The sequence below is a fragment of the Toxotes jaculatrix genome, chromosome 1, assembly GCF_017976425.1.
Source record: "Toxotes jaculatrix isolate fToxJac2 chromosome 1, fToxJac2.pri, whole genome shotgun sequence".
Lineage (NCBI taxonomy): Eukaryota > Metazoa > Chordata > Actinopteri > Toxotidae > Toxotes > Toxotes jaculatrix.
The window spans coordinates 14,029,398-14,050,830 of NC_054394.1; the positions used below are offsets into that span (position 1 = coordinate 14,029,398).

The 21,433-nt window shown below is 40.5% G+C and overlaps 2 protein-coding genes across 3 annotated transcripts; both read left to right on the top strand.

Annotated features, from left to right (window-relative positions):
- The first annotated feature begins 1,519 nt into the window (after window positions 1-1,519).
- Window positions 1,520-8,276, top strand: xkr5b (XK related 5b). The gene is made up of 13 exons (XM_041039239.1): window positions 1,520-1,698; window positions 3,211-3,300; window positions 3,406-3,511; window positions 3,796-3,962; window positions 4,829-4,962; window positions 5,054-5,132; window positions 5,355-5,524; window positions 5,769-5,880; window positions 6,076-6,243; window positions 6,355-6,545; window positions 6,672-6,755; window positions 6,878-7,061; window positions 7,491-8,276. The coding sequence occupies exons 1-13, from the start codon at window positions 1,590-1,592 to the stop codon at window positions 8,180-8,182; spliced, it is 2,286 nt and encodes a 761-aa protein (XP_040895173.1). The 5' UTR covers window positions 1,520-1,589; the 3' UTR covers window positions 8,183-8,276.
- Window positions 8,277-13,418: 5,142 nt separating this feature from the next.
- On the top strand, window positions 13,419-21,395 carry ctsba (cathepsin Ba). Of its 2 annotated transcripts, none has more exons than XM_041038284.1 (11): window positions 13,419-13,570; window positions 16,846-16,973; window positions 17,067-17,152; window positions 17,409-17,523; window positions 17,723-17,838; window positions 18,452-18,537; window positions 18,625-18,771; window positions 19,279-19,395; window positions 19,601-19,729; window positions 20,299-20,380; window positions 20,690-21,395. In XM_041038284.1, exons 2-10 carry the CDS (start codon window positions 16,851-16,853, stop codon window positions 20,370-20,372), a joined length of 993 nt encoding a protein of 330 aa, XP_040894218.1. In that variant the 5' UTR covers window positions 13,419-13,570; window positions 16,846-16,850; the 3' UTR covers window positions 20,373-20,380; window positions 20,690-21,395. The 2 variants fall into 2 exon arrangements, with proteins under 2 accessions (XP_040894218.1, XP_040894302.1); XM_041038368.1 differs by lacking the exon at window positions 13,419-13,570 and adding an exon at window positions 15,575-15,685.
- Window positions 21,396-21,433: the final 38 nt, after the last annotated feature.

The following is a 21,433-nucleotide window of genomic DNA, read 5'->3' on the forward strand; positions in this document are numbered from 1 at the left end:
AAGATCTACAGTGGACAGGGTTGTCTGCTGCTCAGTTTATTATTTTTTTTCAGACTTGCTCTCATTTACAGAATTTAGAGATTGTAAGCGACAACCCACACCTCTGAGCTACAGTAGGTGACGCATACCAATAATGGAAATCGTTCACGCAGATTTAAGTTTTGAATCCCTGCCCATTATATGGCTGGATGTTGGGCTGGGCCTTGTTTGTTTGGTTGCTAAGTCGAGACATATTTATCAAGCATCTCAATTTCTTTGAGGAATCATGCTGTTTTGCCCCCAGTATCACCACTACGTAGGTGCTGCAGGTACTGGTAAACGTTCTATCACACACGTACACAACAGTTTGTATTTGTTGGAGCAAAGCAAGCTGGACAAAAACCAGTGCCAACTGTGCACTCTGACATTTTTCTTCTGTGAGATGAGATCTGTCAACTACTATTGGAATCAAACTGCCCCTGGTGTCCATAAAGTGCCTCTGCTCCCTTGGCCAACCCTCTCTTGAAACCACACCTCATTATTTACAAACAGCTTGAAAAGCCAAATGGTATGTGCCAAATGGATGGAAACAAGCACAGGCAAGAAGGAGGGAGGGAGGGAGGGAAATGAAAACAACAACAACAACAACTTTCAGTCAGATGGAAAAGTGTAGTACCGAAGTAAGATGTGGTCATAGTAATATTTGTGGAAACTCAGTATTATATAATAAAAACATGGCTTTTCTGACTCCCTGATTAACTGAACCTCCAAATGAATCATCATATGCACCTCCATGATCAATGCTGTAATGTTAATAACTTAATCATCATGAGAATAAGTTAAACCTGTCTCTTTTTGCTATTATGATCTCCCATATTTCCCTGAAACACTAATCTTGGTCACTTCAGGATTCTGCTTAGTTCAGCTACACTGTTCTGCAGGAAAATGCTCCCTCTGTCCTCCAATGTTACTACAAGGTAGAATCCATTTCAAGGAAATAAGCTGTTATCGAAATAATAGGAAATCCAGTGATTGCTTTAATGCAACATTTCGATCATGGAGTTTTCTTTTTGGTCCAATATCGAGTCTAAAGTTCATACTTGTGAGCATCTTTGTGACAAATGAAAGGCAGTTTCTATGACTTTAATGAAGTGACTAAAATCATACCCTGGCTTATTCTGTTCTTATTAAATTTCTCTCGTATGCATGGCTAAACAAACCTTTAATCCCTAAATATTCTTGGTGTATAAGACACAAAACAGAGGAGAAGAAAGGGGAAAGAAGTATATGTAATATAAACAAAACTCTGTAGGATCAAGATACCATGTGTAAATATGACCAACACCGACCATTCAGTGCTAATCATGTTGAATTCAAACTCAACATTTAACAAATTAGGTTTGCTATTTTGCCTTCCTGCCCGGTGTCTTAACTACACCACCGGTGCTATCGCTTTAACGGGACGGGTGGTGACGCTGGGACGGGTGCACAGAGCTGAGAGAGCGGGCTGCTGCAGCTGGACCTACCCCCCGACCGGGACCAGAACTACGCCAGCCTGCGGGCTAACACACGGTTGTCTCGGTACATCTGATTCACATTTTAAACCCGCTATGAGAGACTACACGGCGACTCCCAGCCATGAAGGCTCCTGTATGCCCTGCTGCCAAGTTTGCGTCTTCTTCTTTACCGCATTTCTCATCGTTGCAGAGAGGACGGCGCGTGAGTCCTACCTGGGACACACACACACACACACACACACACATAAACACACACACACTGCATGCACAGACACATTGAAACCAAGTGCTGTGTCACTAATGGTGTGTTGGTTGACTGAAATGTGATGGTATGTGCTTGTCCGCATTCGGGCTGTGTGTTATTTGACTTTATTGGCGTGCGCGTGCGCGTGCACACGGATGCGTGCCTTTTTTAACCATAGTGTATGGATGTACAGTGTGACGCGGCGACGGCGGCTGGAGGAGAGATGTTCTAGATGAGACAGGAGGTTGATGGTGTCCTATTGATATGTTTAAAATCCGCAGTAATCCAACAAACAAAGTTGGACATTTGTTTTTACTTCAGTCGATGTCTCTCCTTGTGTTGTCATGCATAATCAGACCACAGTCTGCAGTCAGCACTAGTGCGCCTCTTTCCTATTTTTACACCCTGCATGTTATGAAATCCTGTTTGCCGCAAAACTGCAGATTCATGCCGGAGTTTTTTTTTTTTTTAATCTTTTAGACAGCTGCATCATTTCAGCATCTGAGTGATCTTTCCTGTACAGACACAAGCGGAGCCATGTTGTCATATTCCAGCGCCCTTTTTTTTTTGGAGGTGCATGAATGGACGAGGGGATGGGCGTACCCCGGGATGGGGCCTAGCCCGCCTGTTTAGCTGCTAAAACGGGTTCGGATTACATGTATGGAGGGATGGAGGGGTGGAGGGAGGGAGACAGAGCTGCAGAGCCTCAGACAGTGAGATGAACAGAGTCTGAGTGAGGAGAAGAGGCATCCCAGCATCCCTGTATCAGTTGTCTTGTTGTCAGTAAACCTTAGATGAGACGATGTGCATGACAGAGGTCATCTGAAGAAGTGGACACAAACATTAAAATGCTCCTCTCTTCGCTCCTGCTGTTCCAAGTACAACATCAACAGTATCATGCAAAATACTGCCAGTCTGTCATTTACATCTTAAGTTGAGATGTAAATGAGCGTGCTGGGTTAAAATATCAAGAGACAACCATCATCTTTTCCCAGAAATGGCACATACATTATTGAAATTCATGACATTTTATTTTATTATCACAACACTCTATAATCACGTGTGTTAAGCTTAATGTTATGGTCAGTGGTGGAAGAAGTATCCATGTCCTTCACTTATGAAAAAGTACAGATATCAGAAGTTGAAAATATTTCATAACAAGTTAAAGTCTTGCATTAAAAATCTCACTTAACAAAAAGTATGTAAATCTTTAAAATTTGTGCCTAAAATCATAATCAGCACAAAACTAGTAATTATAGTGGTCTGATAAATGTCAGTAGGAGAAGATCCATTTGAAATGCAGTGGAGTAGAAATATAAAGCTGCGTCAAACGGAAACACTCAAGTGAAATCCAGCTATCTCAAAATTATACACAAACTCAGGCAGCAACAGCTAACGTTACAGCCCAATCATAAATGTGTTTCTGTGTGTTTATGGCCTGTTTGTATGTGTGTGCGTTTCTTTCCCCAGTGATCTATTGCTTTGTGTACTATCTGTGGGTGGGTCACAACTACTGCTATGCCTACCTTGCCGGCTTCACCGCATTGTTCCTGTTGCCAGGTGAGATAACATCAGTAACAACAACCAGACAGATCAATAGAAAGATACAGTAGATAGATTGATGGACAGACTAATATTAATTTTTTATCATTCTGTGTTTCCCAGGCTGGGGTCCTCAGTGGCTCAGTTACCTGTGGTACCTGTCAGACGGACGCATCCGCAGGAAGTCTCTCACCTGGACACATATACTTCACCTGGGTATCTTCAAAAGGTGGGCCGAGATCATATACATGTGTGATGGAGACCTGTCAAGCCTGTCATAAGGACTGGAACTGCATTAATTGGTCAATAATCAATAATTCTCTAACTGTCAGTAATGGTAATACTGGACTCCAGGTTAGAGTCGGATATTTACAAGTCTGAGAAGCCATACGTTTGTTAATGTTTGATGATGTATGACGACGTTGATTATATCAACAGTGATGTACTGTATGTCTCTCTCTTGCTCTTCATCATCCTTCCCTCCTCCCCTTCATCCATCTCCGGCCCTCACAGGCTGTGGGAGTGTATGCGTCTGCCAGACGAGGATGTCTATGGTGAGATCATGCAGCAGGCGGATGTATCTGCCTTGCGTCTGTTTGAGGCCTTGGTGGTCACCCTCCCCCAGACTCTGCTGCAGACCTATGTGCTCATCTGTACTGATATAGGCATCAAATCTCCAGGTAATGGCAGAGATTGAAAAAGGAATCTGCACAGGGGTGATAAGGTCTGAAATAGCATGTATAAATATGTGTCTGTGGTGGTGAGAAGTATGTACAGTATGCGTTATCTGATAATAATGAGCAGTTGATGAAGTGAAACAATTTTCTTGGGTTACCAAGTTACCAAACATTTTCATGTGAAGGATTCCAACAAATCTGCGACAAACTATGGCCCAGCAGACACTGAGTGAGACCTGCCCAACACAATGAGGACAAAATCAATTTAGGAAGCGACAATCTATATTTTTGTTTATCAAATAACAGTGTAAAAACAATTTGACTATGTGAAAGTGATTGTTCATAGTGCTTAACCTACAGGGACTTATCACCTGAATCTACAACTCCCCTCTGCTTTATAGAAACAGTGAGTTTCAGCTAAATGTTATGCTGTCCTGTACTGTTTTGGTTCCCCAAGCCAAACTGTAGACAAAGATGATTAGCCAGAACACAGAGCCAGATATTTCCCTCAGGAGTTGGTGGAGACCAAAAATGGAGCTTACAGAGAGGGAGTATATAGACTTAGATGTGTCAGGTGGCCAGAAACAAGACTCCAGAAGAATTATAATGTTGCTCTTCTTGTCTGGTTGATGTGTAAATAAGCAACGTTTTGGTAACTTTCACCATAACAACTTTATATGGTCCTAATATGTTAGATGTTTTCAGATGCAACCCAAAAAATCAGTTAGTGTAGCTTTTTTTCTGACTAGTTTCTTTGCCTGTGCATCTGCAGCAGCCTTGTATCTAATGTACAGTATGTACTGTATATAGAGCATCGGAGCATTTCCTCTCTGCCTTCTTCCTCTTTTCTCTCCATCTCTCCCCTCCAGCCTCAGTGTGTTTTGCAGTGTGTTTGCTGTCTCTCGCCTGGGCCTTGGTCCTTTATGCCAGAGCCTGTTCACTCATCAGACCGGGACACTTACAAATGACCCCTGCTGCTATTCTCTGTCGGCTGCTGTGGAGGGTGGGCATATTTAAACATATTTAAACTTAAAACAACCAATATTCACAACATATAACAAACAGCATATTTATAGATTTGTTTTTGTCTGCAGGTCAGTATGTTGGGATCTCGATTTGCTGTTCTCATGCTCTTCACACGTATCTTCAAACAGTGGATCCTGGGAGTCATCGGCAAGTTGTACTTGTTGAATCTGACAAACACAGAAAACAAAAACATGAGTGGTTTGGTTTGCCAGCTCCATATTTTACTGATTTACTGATTTTACTGACCCTCTATCATAGTCCACCTTCTCTACCATCAGGTTTACAGTGAACACTGCTTTTTTTAACAGAATTAGTGTGTGCTGATGCACGGCTGGTGTGTGTGTGTGTGTGTGTGTGTGTGTGGTCCAGGTGTGCACTGGCTGGGTGCAACGTTCTGGATGGTGTCTCAGCAGACCGACATCATACGTTCAACTAGTCGATGGAGACTCTTCAACCTCGTTCTGGGAGCCATTCACATCTTTCTCTTCCTCAATGTGAAGTACGGTCAATCCAGATACCGCATGGCTGGGTTCTACCTGGTACGTTTTGAGTTTGAGACACTGAAAACACGTACTCGGGACACTGTAGTGTACTTTTGGTAAATGTGTCCATCATTTTATTCAATGTAAGCTTTAAGAAAACATTTGAATAACAGTCACTTCTGAGCTTAGTAAATACTACACGATTTGAACTGAGTAGTCATAATAGCCAAATGTGAAACAAATATGGGTTCCAAGTTTTGGAAGCGGTAACAGTTTTCCTCTGTTTCTGTTTTCTCCTCAGGCCATGTTCCTAGAGAACGCTTTTCTTCTTCTGGCCTCCTCCTGGTTGTTTACCATGGTTTCCTGGGATACTGTTGGCATCCCAGCAGCAGTGTTCTCCAGCTTCCTCATTGGTTAGACACACAGCCACATACTATATAGAAACTGTATATTTATTCACGTACAAATCCAAATGCATTCTGTCTTTGTTCATGTCTAATTTTCCACACCTGTATGTTCATGTGGCTACAGAGACATTTCGTTCATGCACCTTCATCTCAAGTGCTCCTCATTTCTCTCTGCTATTTACCTGTCCTTCCCGTCTGCAGGAGTGATAGCATTGGTGCTGTACTATCGTTTCCTCCACCCTAAATCCTTTGAGATTTTCCAGAGTATTCGGAACAGAGGGATAGGTGGAGCCTGCATGGACCGCGGGTCTACACTTTCATTGGAGGAGAAAGTTACGCCCACTTTCCATCGCCACACAACACTGTCTGGTCAGTTAAAGTTCTATCTATCTATCTATCTATCTATCTATCTATCTATCTATCTATCTATCTATCTATCTATCATTCTATAATTATGACTGTGGTTATTAATCTAAGCAGGAGGTGGGACTCTCATGGACCTTCCAATCCAATGGGAGGGCTGGAAACATCACCATTGGCTGCTGATTCGCTTGGCCCTGAAGACGGGGGATGTAGCAAAGATCTGGTCAGCGTATGGCGAAGGTGGTCTGGCCGGATTGATGGGTCTGTCCGAAGAAATTCACTCCCCGGATGAACCTTATGTCCCTCGGGTTTGTTGCGTTCCTGTTTCAGCAGAGAGATTAAATGTCTGCTTCTTAAACCAATCCTTCTTATCATTATGTCTTTTAAGGTGATGTGAAAGGGTTTCTTATTCTTATATATGCTATGATTGTCAGGTACCACCTGTTCAGCCGCCGGTTCCTCAGATCTCACAGCCAGCTCCTCAGCCAGCTCCACCACAGGTGACCCAGGCTCCACAGGTAAAATCTTTGTTTCATTTATTGTTCACTGAACTGATAATTTAAACTTTAAATGCAGTAGAACTGTGCAGAATACTTTCATTTCATCTGTCAGCAGTCTGAGCTGTATGTGTTGTCCCCAGGTGAGAGAGGTGGTCCAGCCACCAAAACCACCTCTCACCAGTGTAGTGGCCAGACCAGTGAGGAAAGCTCCTCCCACAACAATCCATGATATGAGAAGGTTTCCAGAGATTATCCCGGTCCAAGAGGCCATTCTTGAGGAAACTGCAGAAGAGGAGTCCAGCGCTCCACCATCAGAGGAAAAAGGTGTGCTAACAGAAATATAAAATACTGTTTAGAACTGCGTTGGATCACCTTTAATCTCTAAAACCTCGACATGGGACGTGTGGAGTCCTGGTGTCAAAGCTAATCAATCAGACACCAGTGCTTCATGCAAAAGGTTGATAGGTGAACGGTCCTCTCTGTGGATGCTGCTCATCACTGCTTCATGTAGTGGGATTAATGTCGGCGAATGAGGCTACTGAGAGTTGGTTTAGATGTTTACTTTGCCAAAAGAAACTGTGCAGAACTTTTGCCAAAACAAAAGTATTTCATACCCAGATTTTTTATTTTTGAAAATTATTACAAATCTTTTATAGTCACTGTAGAAGTCCCCTGTGGCTTCCTCTGTAGGAAATGTGTGTATTGTTTTAAATTCGCTTTACCTTTAAATTCCATGTGATTTCATTTTCAAAGGTGATGAGGAGTTTCAGAGTGCAGCGTACGGCTCACCCACACCTTCTTCTCCACGGCAACCAGGAAGCCTCCGCCACATCGACAGCAACGCTGCAACTTTGACCGAGGCTTCGTCTTCTGTAGGTTCCTTGGACATCAAGACTCCGGGTTGGTCACCTGAGCGACGTTCCCCCCTTCTGATTGGTTCCCCAGAGAGAAAAGCGGGGATCCCTGGAGAGTCCAGCACTACACTGTATTTCAGCGCAGATGCACAGTCTCCCTCCAGTGGGAGCTATCTCGGCTGGGGCTCCGAGCTGTCACCCATTTCCAGCTACCGAAGTCCCTACCGAATCAGAGAGGCTCGTTTTGTCACGTCCACCCCGCGACTGGAGCCTCGAGCTGGTGCTGAAAGTCCAAGCCCGGCCCCTATTGTTGTGATCCCTGCTACTCCAGGTACAACACCAGGCACCACCCCTGGCGGGACCCCTGCTGCTTCGACCCCTGCTGCTTCTACACCTGCTGCTTCAACACCCGTAGCTTCAACATCTGCAGCTTCAACACCTGCAGCTTCAACACCTGCAGCTTCAACCCCCGGTGCATCGACTCCTGGTGCTACTACTCCCAGTACTCCAGTCGTTCCACTCACTCCAGTCATCTCCCACGCTCGTAAACAGATAGTCCAGTTTGTGGACTTTAGAGAGAGGGCAGTGTAAAAAGGGTGGGAGTGAGGTAGAAGGGAAATCCTGGGTGGGGAATGGTATCTTTTTCCATTTAGCAGTTGAAGATATATGTGACTTCATGCTTTAATTAACCTGGGTCAGGCTTGGGGAGAACTTAGGGTCCTTTTCAGTTCATTTGAATCAGTCATGGAAGAATATACAGTGTAAATTTTTCCCCTGATGTGCAGATACAGAGGTTAAAATTGCATAAAATTGAGATGCATGGGTGGCAGAAAATACTTTGGTTCAAGTCTTAATAGGGATACTGTACATCTGACTTAGCAGATCCTTCCAGCTCACACATTAAACAGTGTTTGTGGGTGGTCAGCTGGTGAGAAATCATGTTGCTGCATTCGCAGCTCCTGGTTCGTTGTAGCAGCTGCTTGGAGAAGTGCTGAATAACAGGCAGGTGAAAAAAAGGGATCTAGCAGATTCATATGTATTAGCGGCCTCGTGGCGGTCTGCTTCCTATGCAAACATCACTTTACAAGGGAACTGTCCTTTCAAAATTAGGGAAAAGTGGGAGTAATTAGTTTTTTTTCAGTTTAGTGAAACCCTTGACTATACACTACAGTTTGCTATTCACAGAAAATTAAATCTGGGTTAGTCATCAAAAGAAAACTGATAGAATTTCACAGGTGCTAATAAATGTGGAGCTTCACTTTCATTCATTTAGATAAACCCTGACACTTAATTTTTAATCATTAGAAATGAAAAACACAGAAAACCTATTGCAGAGAAGTCTCTGGCTTGTTCAGCCAGTCCAGTCAGCTGGGGTTACCTCTAGAACAACTCAAAAGCATGAGAAAGAATTTTCTAATAGTTTCAGGAAATTGAACCAGTTTACAATAACCAAACATGCTGTCCAGGCTGCGGTGCAGAATATCTTGCAACACCCCCCTTGTCTATGTTTTTTAAATGGGTGCGATTGGTCTCATACGATGACACCAATAATCTTGTATGATTTATAGAATCAGTGTATACTTAGTGCAAACCCAAGTTTAGATGATGTTGAGCATCTTTTTCAGTTTTCAAGCAGCCTCTCGTTCATCTGTTACTCACTGTATTTACAGCGCACTACATGGTTGATGTTAACACACATTACCGTCATACACAAAGAGACAGAGGTCCTAATTTACAGTCTAGAAAACGGTATTATCTGTTCATTAATGTGTCTGTGTTTTAATGAAACTATCAGATTAACGAATGGCAAAAAGCAAAGGTTTGAGGAAAAACATTTTATAAATTATATGCTATTCTTTCCTTTATTAATTCTAACTGCGACCATGCCAGTCAGTCAGCACTTTACAGCAGAAAAGGTACAGCAAATTGTTAGACCCCAAAGGGGCTGTAGCATGATATTTTGCAAACTACACTACAAATAGAACGTAGCCTTCTTTCTCTTCAGAATTTAGACAAGAACCGTTTTCTCAACATTTCAAAAAAAAATAAAAAATAGAGAAGAGAAAGAAGGCTACAGTACAGTGGTTCCACCGTTTCTGCAGTACATAGCTAATCAGTGTGTGTTCTTGTCTCTAACAGAGAGGAAGTAACTTTTGGCAGACTTTTGGCAGTCACATTTTGTTTCTATTTTTACATGGTGAAAGTAGGGAAATATATAAAGGATGACTAAAGTTAAGCATGTACCTGTGAAATACAGTGTCCTTAAAAGTGACTTTGTACCTTGCCTGTCGATAGAGGAAAATGGAAGTATTCAGCTTTGTGTTGAATGTGAAACAACTTCCACACATGTAGACAATCCACTGCAGTACACACCAAGGGTAAAATTGGTTTTATCAACATGTATTTGTTCAGTTGTCCCCCTGTAGAGTGTTTTCATAGTTCTCAGGTAACATTACACTCATGGATTACCTAGAAATGTCATTAAAATTATCTTAAAAATGACTTATGGCTTAAAAATGACACTAAATGTAGTTTGCAAGCTAATAAGTACATTTTACATGACTTGGGGAAATTTTATTTTGATGTAGTTTTGAATGAATAGCTGTAACTGTTCATAAATATGTGTCATCCATCCATCAGTTGAACCTCCTACCTCAGTAAATTTAATTTCTTTAATTTGTTGCAGTGAGAAAATATAATGCTCACTGTATAACTGAAAATGCTCTGAGCTTTTATTTAACAGTATAAAATATCTTTTGATAATGTAGCATCCAGATGGAGGGAATCTAGGTAATGGGCAGAGGTTTCAGAATAGAAATGCTGCATGAAGGTAAAGATAATGTTCTTCTATAGGTTTCCAGTATTGTGTCATGCTATGATTTTTATTATTTATTTCTATACGTGAATTGCCATTTTTAATCACAGAATGTGGTGTTAACCAATATCAGTCTTCCATGTATATTTGTCAGTATTTTTCAGTTTTTCTTAAACTATGCTATTTTATTTCACTTTATTTCTTTGTTTCTAAACAAAATGATATCTGTAAAGTAAAGTCTATATCTGTAATAAGCAATTTAATAGTCGAGCTGCTCATGTTTGAAGGTGGTAAAACATGGGCAGAGCCTTGAGAGTATAATCTAAACTGGGGTTTATGGAACAAAGTACAGAGAAAAACATGCTTTTGGCAGAAGAGCTTTATCAAACAGTGTCAAACTGTTATCCATGAACCACGCCCTGCTGATAGATAAAGGAGTTACTGCATGTTACATCTGTTCCCATAGCAAAAGAAAGCACTTAGTGTAACCGCACACACACGCACACATTACAGTAGTCAACACACATACTAGAATGTGTGTGTACGCAATAGCAATAAGTCAGCTAATGAAATGTATTAGTGCACTGATGAAAAAATATCTACTGCAGTGATGCCTTGGCTTCATCATCATGAATCAGCGCTTTGCCTTGTAGGAAGACAGCTTGTCTCATGTATGTGTATTGCTTTATACTAGAACAGTATGCTTTGCTTTGTGTGCCTGATGTGTGTGAGAATATTTGCTTGTGTTTCAAATTTGACTTGTTTTATATTTTACAAATCTTCTTCTTTTATATTTGGTCACATATACTGTTATGAGTTGAGCCACGGTGCAGTATTTCAAGGTTTTGTGCTGAAGTTTCACATGTGAAGTTGTTTAGGGACAGGATAGTTTCACATCACTGTCAGACTGGGAGTTAGTTTGCTCATTTCAGTGTAACATCACCTCGTCACTGGTCGACCTCCACTTATCAACATGCATCACCTCATCTTTATAAGGATTTCCACAGAGCAGCTGTGATTGGTGGCAGTGAGGCATTAACTGTGCTATTGATGTGACAAAATAAAATAATTATGATCAAAGCTCAGAGTGGTGTGTTGATCACCTTCCATTCGTTTACCATCAGTGATGTTTTGATATTAATATGAGCATTAGACGCAGGTGGAAGTGTGGCACTGTGATTCTTAGTCCAAGCTTTATACTGTAATGTAATAAATAAAAATATAAATAAATGATACAGGAATGACTACATTGTTATTTGAGTATAAGCGCAGCACAGTGGCAGCTCCAGTGCAGTTTTTGCAGTGAACATTATAACAGGATTTTTTCACCTTTTGATACAGGACCTGTCTTTAAGAAAGGGCATCAAGCTCAGGTTTTAAAGCTCAAATCATCTCAAGGCCTCAGTCATGTGAGCTGATAGTATGCTTTAATTAATTCAATAAAGATTTTTTTTTCAGCCCTGCAAGAGCACATGCAGTGGGTTAATAAACATGTTCACAAAAAAAAGGAGTTAAATAGTTAATCATGAACCTAAAACAATAAAAGACTATAACCATTAAAATAATATGTGGAATCAGTAATAGATACATTTCTGAATGACTATAAATAGGCAGAGTTAATGTTGTATTTATGTCAGTATTACAGAGCAAATTTGTGATTAGGGAAATTCCTACAAACCATCTGCCAAAAATAATAAATATATACTTACTGTAGGATGTGTTTTTAAAGGTAACTGATAAGATCTGTTGAAAGAAGAGTGTTATTTTGGTCAACTCTGTGGTTTAAATAAGAAAGAGATTAATGTCACTTGCAACCCAAACTTTAAAAAAAGTATCTGCTCTTATACAGCTTGCTCGGTCAAATAATGATTAAAATTGGTGTGCTGTGCTTACAGTATTTTTCCCATCTCATCATTTTGAAAGTCATATGACAGCCTCATAAAAGGAAGAGAAAGCAGTTAGACAATCAGCATGTTCTCTGCGGTCAGTGATCCAAAGCACACTACAGCAGGGAAACAAAAAACACTAGTCACCATCAGTTCACAATCACAAGACACTTCTCAAAAATGAAAGTCGCAGATAAACTAAAATGAGTCAGCTATTCTCATACACATACACTGTTGTATATGCATTATTTTAAAAAAAAGGTCCTCAGCATTATGCTACATGTCACTAACAGCATGTATTTTACACCTAAAAAGGTAGCATCAGTGTAAAACAAGAAAAAAATGATGACTTTGAAAGAATCCTTTTAATGGAATAACTGAATTAACATCTGTCTTGTTAATCCAGACTGTCATGGTATACTGTGTTTTCCTTATCTAGAATTAGCTCTTGTATGTTCAACTGTTTGTTAGAAGACAGGAAACTTCTTGACAAATGACAGTGTTTACAATGTAACGATGTTGTTTTCTTGCTAACTTAAAGGAGTGGTCAGTAGTTTAATGGCAGTGAGAAACTGAGAACAGGTTTCTCAAATGCCCAGATTTTGTGAATTTGGGGTCACTGTTGTCATGGATGGATTACTGATGGAGACGCTTAAGTGTCTGTCTTATCATTTCTCATGGGCAGATGTCTTGATCATGATTTTTGCTCCAATGCAGATCCTTTAATGTAACGCATGGACAACACATCGGGGGTATAGTCCACCAATATGACAGTAAACAATGACAATAAACAATGCAAATGCACAAATGACTATCACAAAACACCACATGGGGGGATCAACTTACAAAACTTAACACCTAACTCATAGACTGACCTAACTACGACATTTGCGAGTAAAGTGGTGAAAGCAGCCAGAGACAGTGAGCTTCCGCGCCACCTAGCGGTCAGATTAAAGTAGTGTAGATTCACTGTGTCCGCTGCTCCAAACTATCCCGTCGTTACATGTTCTTTTTTATGATTATAACTAGATCCAGATGATTGTTTCACAAACCAAGGGGACCACAGGCTATAATGAAAAAAGACGGAAGGATGCTGGTGATGGTTTTTTCTCGTTGCGGATCACATGAGGCGCACTCATGTGACTGCCTCACGTGGTTTCAGGGCTAAATGATAGGGGCTCGTCTCAAGCTCACACACTTTGTTGTCCAGTGACCCACTGTCAGGTCAGAGAGGGGAAAGATTTTATCAAGTTCACACAACTGACAAACAAGCTACAGGTAAGTGATGTTTGTAGTAGCAGCAGTTGTTGTTGTTGTTGTGTTTCTCGACATTAAAGCAGCCTCACTTTTTTTAGGCTCCTGTCTTCAGCCGTTAGTAACTGATTGTTTACACCATGAGTTAGCACTTAGCTAAATCTGTCACAGTTTGCATGAACCAGCAGCGACGACATGTTTTAAAACGACGTGTGGTGCAGTTTATATTTTTGTTTTGACATCGATTTATTTTGTTTTTAAGAAAAGAGCAGTTTAAGTCTGATGTAGCAGTTACTTGTTTTCATGGGTCATTTTTTTATTGACTGCCTGACCCATTTTAGCTTCAGAAGTGATACGCGTTTAAAACAGGTCTGAAACAGATTTGTCTGAAACACACGCGCATCTCTTTATTTAATAATTAGCACAGCGGAAATAACCACTGAAATTTAATTCAGAGGGGGTGGCTAACTTTATATCCAAAGTAATAATAAATGTGAAACTTAATACTTTTCAGTTAAGCACGTTAAAAACAATGAAATGGAAAGTGAAAGTAGATTTTCATGGAAATTGGAGGCAGCCTTCCTGTCCTCCGCTTTAACTAGACGCAAGACAGGGGCTTGTTCTTTATATACAGTCTATGCTTCTGCAGACTTATGAACATGACTGTGGTTCAGTGGAGATGTTAAATGTAGCATTTAAATGACATGACCATATGCCCATCTACAACACAGTTTTCCATACAGTCCATACAGTTGTCCAGAGCTGCTCCTATCAGTGCAAAACAAAGTGAAAACGGGAAGTTTTCACATTTGCAAGTATGCGGAAAACAGACCTTGGCCTTTCTTATTGATTGAGTAAATCAGGCTTTGTTCCCCTTCTCGTCAACAGGCCCTCACCACTGTGCCAAGGAAGGAGGAAATGAGTTTAATCTGTTACTAGATAGCAAACCAAGCAGCTCAGATTTATGGTGCAGCCCTACAGACTGTATTAGACTGTCGCCTCGTTGATATGCAGGTCAAAATGAAAGGTCTCAGCTTATTACTTTTCTTATATGAGCCTGTACAGTTGAAGGATTCAGACTTGTACGCTGTCTTTTTCCAGATGTTTGTACCAGAGGCACAGAGAGGAATTACAAAACATGAGAGGCAACATTACATATACTATTTACCTTGTTCCACTGTATTTTTTTTTTACATGATTCCTGTAGTTTTGCCATTAAAAACTTGACTTTAAATCCTTTCTGCTCAGATGTTCCTCTCAATACTGATCATTGTTTTGTCATATTTAGAAAAAAAAAAAACAGAATCTACAGAGAAGATAACGTAGCTGAGCACAGTGTTGGAAGAAACAAAGGTCTCCTTCAACTGAAGTCAACTCTTTTGAGAGCTAACGTGAAGATGATTGGTTCTGCTTATAGAGGGATTTGTTCAGGGACTTGAAGGTCTTCTCTCTGTGGGTTTATGCTGACTCACCCCTTTCTGACTTGATCTGGAAACTCTTACACAGAAAGTTCCACAACCCCCTATCCCTTTAAATCTCTTTAAAAATCTGTTGGTTAAAGTTAGAGATAAATCAGCATCAATCTAAAAGTGGGAGTAGGGGAGCAGCCCTTCACTCCACTATGATTTAATAAGTTAATGTAGTCTGTGTGAGTCGTGGTATGACAGCTGTGTTGAAAGTAACTGACATGTGACTGGTTTCTTTAGAACAAACAGATCAGCAGGTGGATGGTTCACTTCCCCAAATAACGTCACAATCATTGTTTGACCTTCAAGGCGTTTTTTTTTTTTTTGTTTGAACCACTTCTCTAAACACAGGAAAGAGAAAACCTTTGCGTCTTTCACTCTTGTCATGTCATTCTTGTTGCCTGTCTGTCTACAACCAACCTTTAACCATAACCTAGTAGCGGAAATGTAATTTGTGTAATTTTGGCTTGTGATATTTCTCTGGCTTCAGTCATGTGATAGCAAACCAGTCTCACTGGTTTCTGTTTCCTCTGAGAGATCTGGGTTCTCTTCTGCTTTTTTTTTTTTTTTGTGAAACAGGAAAAGGACATGCCCAAACCGGTGTGCTGATTTTACCGGTGACTAACAAGACTGACTCTTGTGCTTGAGAAACTCTGTGTGAAAGTGTGCCAAAGTAAGCACAGAGGGTGTTCTCTAATTTTCAAAGACAGTTTGGTCAAATGTAAACTGAATCACTGCATGCTTAAAAAGTGAACATTTGTCCCTGTGCCTCTTTCTGACACAAGGCTTTTCTTTCTCTACTCCTGCTGTTTGGGCTTCATCATCATCACCTGTTGTCCTTTTTTATCCGGGTCATCAGGGTTTGAAGCAGCATGTTTGTTCTTCCAGTTGTGTTTATAAAGAAGCATAGCGTCTGCACTGGTATTGATTTTGCTATGACTTGGAAAATCCTGCTTATCCTGAACACACCCTTCAGGAGTAGGATGTCTAATGGAACTGATCTCAACTCTCACTTGTGCATATCACCGCTGATAATATGGCTTCCACCATGTATTGCGTTGTAGGTGATATTTTTCACCAACACAAGGACATATATTTTTAATTTTTTTGTTTGTTTTTTTTTTTAAGTGTAGACACCCAGTTTGACCATAGTTTAGTGAAGAACACTGAGATATGTTTAAAAAAAAAAGGAAATGCACTGGATATTGTAAGTCTAAAGTCTGTTTCTTGTGTATGCATCTAGATTTAAATCTAGTGAATTAGTTGAAATCAGTGAACTGATTATAGTACATGTGTGCTGACGCAGTCTGCTTAACCACTGGAAAGGACTGTGACTAGCATGACTGAGGATGAGAGTGTGTGTATGTGTGCATGTTCCACTTGTAGGTGCATTCATAGTGACGCTAGTCGGCTGTGAACTCTGTCTAGTTTCAGAAGTGTATGTAAGTGGGGAATGGCCTCGTGTTCAAGCACATCATTACATGTTCTCATGCTTGACTTCACTACCAATATGAAAGTGTTTCTTCACAGTTGAGTACCACGCCATTTCCTGTTTTTCAATGCATTTTCATTATCTGTGAGGGCAAGTACGGCACATTGTGTCTTGTCACTTTCATTTAAGCAGTTATAATCCCTTTGTTGAGCTTTCACACCTGAAGGTTGAAGAAAAGGAAAAGAACAGAAATAATCTGTTTGTTAGTGGAAGAGTTTGGTCAGTTATGGCCAGGTTTTGTGGTTTGAATCATGATAAATTACATTACATTACTGTGGTTCACAGCAATTGTAATGTGAATAACTGATTTACTCATGCCTCCTTCATTTTGTGTCTTTCAGGCACAATGTGGCGTGCAGCCCTCCTGCTATTGGCTGCCAGCTTGTCGGTGAGCCTGGCCAGACCCTATTTGCAACCTCTGTCTGACGAGATGGTCAACTACATCAATAAGATTAACACTACATGGAAGGTGAGTTCATGTTTGTGTTTTTCATCTTACCTCAGGCTTCTCTTGGTGGGCGTAAACAGTTGTACTTGACTAAATCCCCCTTCTCTCCTGCAGGCTGGTCACAACTTCCATAATGTTGACTACAGTTACGTCCGGAGTCTCTGTGGTACGATGCTGAAGGGACCTAAACTGCCAATCATGTGAGTTTCACACATATACACCATCTGTCGCTGAGTGTGAAGTACATCAGTTTGACTTCAGCTCAGTGTCCCATTACATTTGCGCGTCAGTGAGAGAGAATATTTGTTGTGTTGTACATCCCCTAATACATTCCCCATGTACATTTGTGTGTTCATAAAGAAGCAGCGCATCAGATCTGCTCACACTGATGTTGTATGTTTTACTGTAGTAGCACACAGTAATACTTGACTCTATAATACTGTTATTCCTTTGCAGGGTTCAGTATGCTGGAGATATGAAGCTGCCTAAAGAATTTGACTCCAGACTGCAGTGGCCCAACTGTCCCACTCTGAAAGAGATCAGAGACCAGGGCTCCTGTGGATCCTGCTGGGTGAGCGGGGGGGGGGGGGTCGATTCTCAAAAGATGTGACCACATGTAACTGGCATGTTTACCTCAATGGCCTTTGAAATCTGAAGCGTTTGCAGTTGTTCACAGCTGTAACTTTACCTTAACTTTACTCAATGGTCATTTAATCACATATAGACCGTTTCCTTGTTTAAATGGCTTTTATTTTTGTGTTTGCCCACAGGCGTTTGGTGCTGCCGAGGCCATCTCTGACCGTGTGTGTATCCACAGCAATGGCAAGGTCAGTGTGGAGATCTCCTCTGAGGATCTGCTGACCTGCTGTGACAGCTGTGGAATGGGGTAAGCAGTTTCACTACTTTGTTGTGTTTATCTATGACTTACTGTCTGAGGAACATAATCCAGAGCTCAGTAGAAAGGGATACAGTTATAAATGTGAATTATTTGGTATTTAATGTGAGGAGAGAATAAACTGGCTTAAGACAAGCTCACCAGTGAATCATCTGATATGAAGGTAGAAGTCTGACATAGGAATGGACTGAACCAACAGACAGGATTAGTATTAATAAGGCTAAAACTGACCTTATTAAGCAGCTTGGTTATCAGCCGTGACATAACTGATCCACATGAATTGCAGTTTCTTTATCCATGTAATTATAAAATTCAGATTTAATCATTGTTGAAATACTTTTCAGGGTCACAGCACTCCATGGGCTCAGTGTAACAAAAAATCTGAAGGATTTCAATGTGTTCCTCACAATGAGACATACAGATTTTACACTGGGGACAGTGAGCTCTGTTAATAAACCGACACGTACTGGGAGAGGAAAAAGTAGAACTGGTGTGTCTCTATTATTTTACGGTGTCAGCGTTTGGAGGTAAAGGTAGGGAGTGCTTATTGGTGGAAAAACTTGGAATTCACGCTGTGGTTCTTTTGGTTTTCCTCTCATTTTAGATGCAATGGTGGCTACCCCTCATCAGCCTGGGACTTCTGGACCAAAGAGGGACTTGTCTCTGGAGGTCTCTATAACTCCCACATTGGTGAGTTTTGTCTCTGTTGGACCTGTAGAGTGGCACACATGAGTATGTGTGGCGTCTACAATTCTGACTCCACCTCTGTGTCAACAGGTTGCCGGCCCTACACCATCGCCCCCTGTGAGCACCATGTGAATGGCAGCAGACCACCCTGCACTGGAGAGGGTGGAGACACACCCCAGTGCATCTACAAGTGTGAACCTGGATACACACCCAGCTACAGAGAGGACAAGCATTATGGTAAGAAAGGAATTTTGATCACCTTAAACAAGAGCTTGGGAGGGAACATTGACTCTGTCTCTTTGCATACTCATCAGTAGTTACTCCAGAAAAGGAGAAATGAAATCTAACATTTCAACTGTATTTCATGCCTGCCCAATGACAGAAGAAAGAGCTTCCTTACTTAGTTTATTGTTATTATTTTAATAGCAAACATTCTCTGTTAAAGTGTGATTTATTATCTTGAAATATGTAAGAGACCATATTGCATACATTCATGAATGTGTCTGTAAAGTTCATTAGAAATTCAGTTACTTAGTTATTGTATTAATAGTTGTTGTTAATGATGATAATACTAATGGTATCAGTAGTCACAGTGTTATCTATCTATGACTGATGGGCATACATTTACACTGACTGGCTTAGACACATATACAGTATGTATTAGATATCTGATACAGAGAAACCGTTTATGTTCTAACATGAAACTAACCCTAATGATGGTGAGCAACTCTAAATGTGTTGCAGGTAAAACATCTTATACAGTGGAGGCAAACATGGAGCAGATTCAGTATGAGATTTATAAGAACGGCCCAGTAGAGGGAGCCTTTTCCGTCTATGAAGACTTTGTGCTGTACAAGTCCGGTAAGAACACACGCACCATTGTCAGACAAATGCAGTATAAAAGTATGTATCTATAAATGTAAATGCTGAATGCAGATTTTGCTCAGTGATTCAGTAAACTGATGTTTCTGACATTCTCTCACACTTGAACTCATACTCTTGCTGACCCTCTCTTGCATTGTGTTCTTAGCCTTGTGTGTGTGTTTTTTTTTTTTTCTTTCTCCAGGTGTGTATAAGCATGAGTATGGGTCTCTTGTGGGTGGCCATGCCATCAAGATCCTTGGTTGGGGGGAGGAGGATGGCGTTCCCTACTGGCTCTGTGCCAACTCCTGGAACACTGACTGGGGTGACAACGGTGAGCAGTGACGTCGTTTACTTTTTTTTTCTTTTCATAAAGACTGTCATTCACACAGTGATAGCTTTTATTATAAACAGTAACCCTCCTACTTATATGCACGCCGGCAATGCAATAGTAGTTATTGCGATAAGTCTAACGCACTAACTGCAGCGTCAAATGGCCACATTGCTGAATCAACATTTCTCTTACAGTGTCAGAAAAACTTTGTAACCTTCATCATGACAGATTTATGAAAGGCTGTTGCATTAGATTGCATTAGATCGTACAAGTTTACCTAATAAACTGTTCAAATTTGGTGCATGTCCAACTTCACTAAATTCATCTTATGGTTCACAAGATATGACGCATTTCTGTCATTTAAACTACATATTGTTATATGGAGTGGTTATACTTTATGTCATGTACAATATTAGACTAGTACACACTGGTTGCTACATTAATAAATCAATGATTCAAATGCAAACACGTAATTGTTGGTGTTGGAGCTGTTCAGTGTTTCATTAGCTAAAACTGAGCTAATTTAGCTCTAAACTGTCTTATTGTCTGTTTCTTGTCTCTGGTTTCAGGATACTTTAAAATCCTGCGTGGTGAAGATCACTGTGGTATTGAGTCTGAGATCGTGGCGGGCATTCCCAAATAAAACTTAAGGTAAGACAAGGAAACACATAATGGAAATATAAAGTAATCAAACAAACCTGTGTTAGAAGTAGAGTAAATCTCTGCCATTCTTTTGCAGCCTCCTTAATGTAATCTCATTTACCAGACTGGAATGCATGGATTTGTATTTGTACACAAGCCTTACAGGTCTAAATTAACTGTTGACCCCTTTTTTATCCCAGTGTCTTTAATTTCAAGTCTGAGAGGCTATTGTTTTTGTGAAATCCTCAACAAATGTTTATCAGTATGAATGTGGCCTGAAGTCTGTGCCTTTCTAACTCTGTGTTTGTATTCTTGCAGGTTTGAGCTGCAGTAACCATATCTTAATCACTAGATGGTGACACACCTCTGCTTTTAGTTATTACTTTTAAAGCCCACTGGTCGCCTTGCACACATGACATGGTTTTCTTTCTACAGCAGACTAAAAAAAACTAAAGCACAACCTTCACTTCATGTTGGTGGATTAGCAAATGGGGTATGACAGCAACTATGTGGCTGCTGAAGCACTGTTGAATTGAAGGTGAATGAGCTGCTGTTAGGTCTTGTTCCTTAACCACTTAAAACAAGGCCAATCAAAAAGTTGCACGAGAAGAAAATGTTTTTTTTTTAGATATGCATGTGCATTTCATTTCATCTCAGGTGATCAGACTGTCACTGTTAGAAGTGAATTTGACACCTTGTTTTTTTTTTTTTAATTGGTTGGTGAAAATGCTGGCCTTTTATGGTAGAGGTCTGTTTGTTTGAATGTGTCTGATTTTAAATAATCACAGTTGTCAAATTGACTGTTTTTGTTTCTTAGTCCCACTGCAACTCCATAATGTCTGACTATACTCATTGTAAGTGGTGCCTGTTAGTGTTTTTAAATTTTAGTGTTGAAAAATGAAACTTTTTTTAAACGTATGGTTGGAAATTAATTGCTGTGTCTTTATTGTCTGCCTGTATTGATCAAAAATATTGGCACAATACTGTTATATTCTGAATCAAATAAAACATTCTTTGGTTTGCAGTATGGTGTTATTACTCTTGGACATGTATGCTTGCGTT

Excerpts from the sequence above, each read along its gene's own strand:
- xkr5b (XM_041039239.1), top strand. The coding sequence starts at position 1,590 with ATGAGAGACTACACGGCGACTCCCAGCCATGAAGGCTCCTGTATGCCC. Across the intron at positions 3,301-3,405 it reads CGCATTGTTCCTGTTGCCAG|GCTGGGGTCCTCAGTGGCTC; the intron begins GTGAGATAACAT and ends TGTGTTTCCCAG. Across the intron at positions 3,512-3,795 it reads CACCTGGGTATCTTCAAAAG|GCTGTGGGAGTGTATGCGTC; the intron begins GTGGGCCGAGAT and ends CGGCCCTCACAG.
- ctsba (XM_041038284.1), top strand. The coding sequence starts at position 16,851 with ATGTGGCGTGCAGCCCTCCTGCTATTGGCTGCCAGCTTGTCGGTGAGC. Across the intron at positions 18,538-18,624 it reads TCTCTATAACTCCCACATTG|GTTGCCGGCCCTACACCATC; the intron begins GTGAGTTTTGTC and ends CTGTGTCAACAG. Across the intron at positions 19,396-19,600 it reads CTTTGTGCTGTACAAGTCCG|GTGTGTATAAGCATGAGTAT; the intron begins GTAAGAACACAC and ends TTCTTTCTCCAG.